Source organism: Barbus barbus (assembly GCF_936440315.1).
Source record: "Barbus barbus genome assembly, chromosome: 37".
NCBI classification, from domain to species: Eukaryota; Metazoa; Chordata; class Actinopteri; order Cypriniformes; family Cyprinidae; genus Barbus; species Barbus barbus.
In genome coordinates this window covers 19,406,601-19,413,978 of record NC_136715.1, presented here as the reverse complement: position 1 = coordinate 19,413,978, position 7,378 = coordinate 19,406,601, and the positions used below count along the sequence as shown (strand labels likewise).

Genomic DNA, 7,378 nt, shown 5'->3' with positions numbered 1-7,378 from the left:
ATGACTTCAAAGTCCATAATCGGTCCTCGTCGTTGTGGTACAGTTGCACCTAAAGCCTACAGTGTCTATGGCTGTGGTTTTGGAGAAAAGACCCGCATCTCTACCTCCTCTTATCATTCGAATGCTTGCTCCCCTTGTCATAGCGGACAAGGTGGAAGATTTGGCACAAGAATCATGACTGGAGGGTGTTATGACTACCTCCAGAAGAGCGAGAAGGCCACCATGCAAGACTTGAATGACCGTCTGGCATCATACCTAGATAAGGTGCACTTTCTGGAGGCTGCCAATGCTACTCTGGAGAAGCAGATCCAGGAGTACTATGAAAAGAAGGGGCTGATCTGCCAGAGGGACTACAGCTGCTACTTCAAGACCATCGATTGCCTCCAGGAAAAGGTACAAAATTAGTAAAAATTACTTTACTATGAACAAATATAATACAAAAATACTTGTTTTATTATATATGATCTACATTTATAGTTTTCTTTGTCAATGATCTTCATTATAGATTAAAGATGCTACTGCCAACAATGGCAAAATCCTTCTGCAAATTGACAACACTAAACTGGCTGCTGAGGACTTCAAGATAAAGTGAGGTTTTTTTGGAGCATTTGACATTTACAAACATTTTCATAAGTTAGGGTTAACAAACCAAATTCTGTTTATCAATAGTAAAGTCTAATTTGTGTCCCTTTAAAAAAATCCCACATTAAGGAATGCAATTTTTTTTACAAACAAATTATGAATATGATCAATATTATGGAACAATTTAGTCAATCAGCCTTTGGCTGGCAAATATATAAACAAAAATGTATGGAAGCAAAAGCATGTATGTACATATACAGATGTTTAGCTATACATACACCGATTGTTTAGCTGATGAAACGTCTTTTTGTTTTGAAAGTTGTGAAATTATGTGATCTAGGACCTTTATACTGTGTGTAGCCTACATTGGAAAAACTCTGAAGTCCAACCCTTTCAGATTTGTTATCATAAAAGTCAATATGACATCTAACTTGATTAGGGTCTGTATAGCTGTTTGCTTGTACATAGATCATAGTCATGTTTAAACATGATGATTGTTTCCTCTCTGATCTTTCCACAAATCAGATACGAGAATGAGGCAGTGATACAGAAGTGTGTAAAAGCTGACGTCAATAACCTGCGCTGCATTCTTGAGAAGACATGCCTGGCAAAATCAGACCTGGAGAGGCAGATCTGCGCTCAGCAGGAGGAGCTGGTGTATTTGAGGAAAACTCACCAGGAGGTTTGTAGCACAATCATTTTTTTTTAAATTTTGAATATTTTAATTGAAGATTAAGAACAGCAGTAGTTTCCTAAACCATAATGCTAGAGTCATGTGTGTTTATAGGATGTGGCAGCACTACTGTGTCAGCTGACAGACACAAAAGTGTGTGTGGAAGTGGATGCTGCTCCTCAGCAAGACCTGAACAAGGTTTTGGAAGAAATCCGTTGTCATTACGAGACCATCATAGAAAAACACTACAGAGAACAGGAGTGCTGGTTCAAAGAAAAGGTGAGATTTCTGTCTGTCTGGTATTAGTGCATGTAAAATAATATAGCTCATTGACTCATGAGTTGAATAGCTCACATGATGTGCCTGTTTGTGACTCTCTTTAAGATGGCAAATCTGTGTAAAGATGCTGCCACCAACACAGAGTGCCTAGAAACCTCCACATCCCAAATCTCAGATTTGCGACGCACTTTGCAGAGTCTGGAGATAGAGCTACAGTCTCAAATCAGCATGGTGAGATGCAGTAAACACAGGATGTGATAGACAAGTACAAAAATAGAAAAGGATTGCGAGAGGCAGTGGAAAGAGAGTTTTGGTAATACATTGTCTGAAAGTTAACAAAGGGTTAACTAAAGTTAACTGTTAAGTGATAGCTTGATGTGTTAATCCGTGACTTCCAAAATTAAGATGAGGCAAAGTGTCTATTCTTCTTATGCACAAGTTTTCAGCATTGATCTTTAGATATGAGCAATTTTTAGCTAGCTGTTGTCTGAGGTTGTCTTTCTGCCTCTTTACCCACACAGAAAAGAGTGCTGGGGTGCTCACTGTTGGAAACAGAGGCTAAGTACAGCACTATGCTAGCAGGTTTCCAGAAACAGATCAACACATTTGAGGCAGAGCTTTGCAAGGTGCGCAGTGGCATTGAGCAGCAGGGCAGAGACTATGCTGCACTCCTGGACATCAAGAGCCGTCTGGAGCAGGAGATCGTCACCTACAGGTGCCTCCTGGAAAAGCAGGACATTAAGTAAGTATGACAGTGTCACAGATAGTAGGTCTATAATATTGTATAATCTTTTACGTTACATAATTTATGTTATTTGAATATTTTCTTTTTTCATTTCTAGGTCCTAAAAAGGTTATCTCTCCCTATATTTACTCTCTCCCTCTCTCTATGAATATATGGAGGATATATATGTGAATGTTTTTCTACCCTGCAGGTGGGCAGTGTAAACAATGAATGCAATGAAGTGTCCTAGTTAAAGTTCAGTTTTAAATCCAATTTTTTTTTTTTTTTACCATTCACTGTAAGACAATTATTGAGTGGCTGATTTGGAGATGTATTGTGTGCATTCCATATTAAAGTTCAGTTCCAATATTTTGGTGTCTGTTTTGTTTTGGTGTCAAACTGTGAATTGTTCTGAACACACTTTTCTTATACTGAAATAAACTTTTAATAAGTGTATACTGCTCATTAAGCTGTGCTTTTACACCTTAAACCTGGTTCTCAAACCTTTTCAAGCTGCAAACCACCATCTTATCTTTGACAATTTGTTAAGGGCACTCTTCCTCCTCTCACTTTATCTATTGTAAACATTCTTACAGCATAGGCATAACTATACTGCTGATTACTAAAATGTGACATTCTTGTAAGGCAGTTTCATCAGTCAGAAATAACAGATAGTTTTTTATAATTAATACATACAGCTCTGGCAGTATGAGCACACATCTAGTGTAGATAGTCATCCATATTTGAATCGAGTGGACAATAAGCTGTAAAAAAAAAAACTGCTTTAAAACCCAGCAACACAACTGTAGCTGTATAACTTTATATCAGCAACAATGCTTCATCATCAACAACAAAAAAGCAAAACAGCAAGAAAAATGCCCCCTAATACACAGAATGGTCTGTGCAGACTCAGTCTTTTACGTTTGTCCAGCATCATATAACTTATTAATGGGGTCAAAAATCAGCTGTAGCCTATATGAATTCCATCTATTTAAGAAAGCCCTAAAATGTTTTAGGTGCAATGTTATTGTCAAAATATTTGCGTTGTCATGCTTTAAGGCGATTCACCCAAAAATAAAAATTCTGTCTTCATTTCCGTTATGTCACTTCAAACCTGTAAGACTTTCTTTCTTCATTTAAACATAAAATGAGAATATGTGAGAAATGTTTTTGTTTATTCAGTAAATAATGATGGAATTTCCCTTTAAAATATTAAATATGTAAACTTAACTTTAGTGTTATCTGTTACTGTAACCTATAAACATTTTCAAATCATGTGCAAATATCATTTACACTTTATTTTAAAAACGTCCACCACCACCACTAACAAAATATCTATAATTCATCTAAATCATAATCTCAAGTGGTGTTCTATCGTTGATTTATGGATTCTACAGTTAAAGTTATGCAAAATCTTGCATATTGACTCTCATAGAGTTTAATGTACTCATAAACACAGTCAAAATCAACTCTTTGCAGATGCCCAAAATTCCTATTTTAATAAGACATGTTTCTCTATCAGTCTTTAATGGTGAGTTGTTAGTCAGTACAGAGTGTTTAATACAATTGTACTACAAGGACCCTCCATTAGATTCTTTGTTTACATTTAAAATTGTTCATTTAACTTATGTACATTTGCCCGTTGTGTCAGCTGGTGTCATACACACAAATACCCCACCTGAAAGGCAGAGAAAAAGAGATTAATGAATAACATGCATCCTGAAGCTGACCCAAACAACCCCCACAACCTCAATATACTGGAAAAAGAGATATTGAATTACCCTGTTCTTGAGTCCTGTAAGAGGGGAAAAAGAGTAGTGCATTAGTCATTTCAGAAAAACATAATGCCACAGCTTTTTCACCCAACGCTCAATGAAAAGATACCCTTACTTAATGTCCTGCTTTTCCAGGAGGCACCTGTAGGTGACGATCTCCTGCTCCAGACGGCTCTTGATGTCCAGGAGTGCAGCATAGTCTCTGCCCTGCTGCTCAATGCCACTGCGCACCTTGCAAAGCTCTGCCTCATATGTGTTGATCTGTTTCTGGAAACCTGCTAGCATAGTGCTGTACCTAGCCTCTGTTTCCAACAGTGAGCACTCCAGCGCTCTTTTCTGTGTGGGTAAAGAGGCAGAAAGAAAACTCATTATATTAATTCATAAGTAATTAATAAGTAACCATTTACAAAGTTGGCAAATGTATGATGACCTAGTGTTTTAAAATCTGTTTAGATTATAAAAATCATGTAGTGTATTCCAGCCTATGAGCTCAAATCCCACAAAATGTTTATATTTGTCATGCTAGTCCATCTAATGCACCTGTGCATTCTAACAAACAGATGATTTCCTCACCATGCTGACTGTAGCTCAATCTCCAGGCACTGCAAGGTACGCCGCAAATCTGAGATCTGTGACCTAGAGGTTTCTAGGCACTCTGTATTGCTGGCCACATCTTTGCAAATTTGCGCCGTCTTAAAGAGAGTCATAAACACACACCACTGTTATACTGTACTGTGATGTAGTCTCAGAAGTCTGGTGAAATATATGACGTCAAATTACCATCCACCTCTGGAGGACTCAAAGAAACAACGGATGAAGTCTCACCTTCTCTTTGAACCAGCACTCCTGTTCTCTGCGGTGTTTGTCTATGATGGTCTCGTAATGACAACGGATTTCTTCCAAAACCTTGTTCAGGTCTTGCTGAGGAGCAGCATCCACTTCCACATGCACTTTTGTGTCTGTCAGCTGACACAGTAGTGCTGCCACATCCTATAAACACACATGACTCTAGCATCAATTCTTGACTAACCATCAATTTGCATTTTTATTTAAAACTTTAAAAAAAAACTTTAAAAAAAAACATTATTCCACACCAAGCTCTTCATAGTAGGCTTCATTTATGGCCCAAAGACCAGTTACACATAATTTAATCTGAGACAGTCAGGGTCATCTGGTCCAGCAAGTGCCGCAGGTTAGCGATGTCGGCCTCCACAGTCTGTCGCACTGCTAACTCATGCTCATATCTAAATGTTGGATGTAAAGCAAGGCGAAAAACTCACCGTTCATATATGAAACACAATCTCCTAAAGGGATAGTTCACCCAAAAATGAAACTTCTGTAATTAATTACTCACTTTCATGTTGTTCCAAACCCGCAAGACTTTCGTTCATCTTCGTAACACAAATTAAGGTATTTTTCTGATATCTGAGAGTCTAAGGTCTAATTTTATAGCAACAGTTTGGACAGGACCCTTTTCTATTCTAACATGACAGTGCCTCTGTGTATAAGGCACGGTTCAAAAAGACATGATTGATTCAGTCAGTGTGGAAGAACCTGATTGTTCTTGACGAATCATGTCTTTTTGAACCGTGCCTTACTGTATTTTCCTCACAGTGCTAAAGTGGTTTATACTTACCTGATCTGTCCTGCTAAAAGTCCTGGTCTCAGACAAATAGTTTGTTCGAGAGCACTACCAAGTTGTAGTTTTATGTAACAGCAGCAGCTCTGGGCATGTGACCAAAAGGGATATTTTTACTGGTTCTTACTGGTATATATATATATATATATATATAGTGTATTTAGTCTTAGTGTTTCATCAGTGAAAGTGTTTTTGTGTTCTTTTTATTGAGCTACATCGATATCTGGATATCTTGTCCATTTTAAGGATTTACTGAAACTTCTTAAAGGCAGGACTGGATGATATAATCCAGAAACATTTTGTTATGCTGGTTTAAAGTCTCTGCACATCCTGATAGCAATCACTAAGGTTTAAATGTATGTATTTATATCATCTTTGAAATGCGTAGGACCATAAAATGTTTGATCAATCATATCCCTCGGCTGTCCTATCGGCCTGTCAACGTATGTAATTTATTTCCAAACCTGTTTGCGCAGACATGATACGTCATCAGCGCGTTCCATTACGCTATTGCAGACTGAGCGAGAATAGAAGGCGTTATTAGTGTAATATTATGTACTTTGTACTGTAATGTTTTCTCACAGGTAAATGAGACATGACGTAATCTGACAGCGTTGCATTCAGTGTTGCTGGCTATTGACCCGAGTTCGAGCCCTCCTTTTGCCGAACAGTTTTTTCTCCCTTTTCAAATCTCATATCAAAAAAATATACCTAACATATTTATGATTTAAAGTGTGAAACAGCGCCTCCGTCTGGTCAAGGAATGCAGACGCTGCATACAAACAGAAATATCACATATCATCCAGAGAGAGGCGATATAGTAACAATCATTGGACATACAGAAGTGCCCGTAATGTTATCAAACAAGTGCAACGCCGCAAATGCAAGATTGTTTAAAAAATAATAAAAATAAAAAGGTTAACAACTTGAAAGTGAGACAATGCCATTATTTGGAATTGGCAAGAGTGAAAAGATTTTATTATGATTGATTTTTTAATCATTATTCATCTCTAAACCTTTCTTTCACTGTCATCATGCCGATATACAAACGCAAAAGTCTGGGTCTCGGTGTATCGCTCAGGCTGTGCTGCAGTGTCTATTCTCAGGCGCGATCCCACTACTGATCAGCACGGGGGATTTGACCTGCTCCGTCTCCGACCTGGGCCGGTTCACCCCTCCTTAGACGACCTGGTGGTCCCGAGCTCCCCCAGGAGCACCATATCGATACCGAACTTAGCGCGGACACCCGATCGACATAGTCCCCTGCAGCCCAGAAGCCCTGAGCTCCAGCGATCCGCCAGCCTCAGCCTCCCAGTAGCTTGGATTACAGGCTCCGCCACTGAACCCGGCGAGAGACAAGAGTATCAGCTGCTGCTCAACCTGCTGCTCACTGACACCTCTAGTGCTGATCAACACTACACTACACTCATATTAGCTGCTGAGCAGTCAACTAGTTAGATATCTTTGTTGTATTTTCACAAGTGTTACATTTTAAAAGCTTTAATCTCCAAACAGATCATCCAAAATGTGCTTTTTCAACTGTTTGAAAATATTACTAAATATTTTTCTCTCCATAGTTATTCTCAACCTGTTCTCTTTTATTTATCTGGCTATTATTTAATTCAGTGTATCTTGTTAATAAAGGAATCATTTGGTGCACTTATGGATTTTCTACAGGCTTGATTATTAAATGTTTTATTATATGT

At 38.3% G+C, this 7,378-nt stretch overlaps 1 protein-coding gene and 1 pseudogene across 2 annotated transcripts; one reads left to right on the top strand and one right to left on the bottom strand.

Annotated features, from left to right (window-relative positions):
• On the top strand, positions 1-2,280 carry LOC306857221 (keratin, type I cytoskeletal 19-like; the record flags this gene model as incomplete). Its single annotated transcript, XM_079397045.1, has 6 exons — positions 1-393; positions 506-588; positions 1,108-1,264; positions 1,370-1,534; positions 1,640-1,765; positions 2,056-2,280. The coding sequence occupies 6 exons, from the start codon at positions 1-3 to the stop codon at positions 2,278-2,280; spliced, it is 1,149 nt and encodes a 382-aa protein (XP_079253171.1).
• Positions 2,281-4,144: 1,864 nt separating this feature from the next.
• Positions 4,145-6,892, bottom strand: LOC306856637 (keratin, type I cytoskeletal 13-like; annotated as a pseudogene). The gene is made up of 5 exons: positions 6,846-6,892; positions 5,135-5,277; positions 4,859-5,023; positions 4,607-4,725; positions 4,145-4,397 (listed from the first exon to the last, which is right to left on the bottom strand). The product of its transcript is annotated as a keratin, type I cytoskeletal 13-like (transcript).
• Between the last annotated feature and the right edge of the window lie 486 nt (positions 6,893-7,378).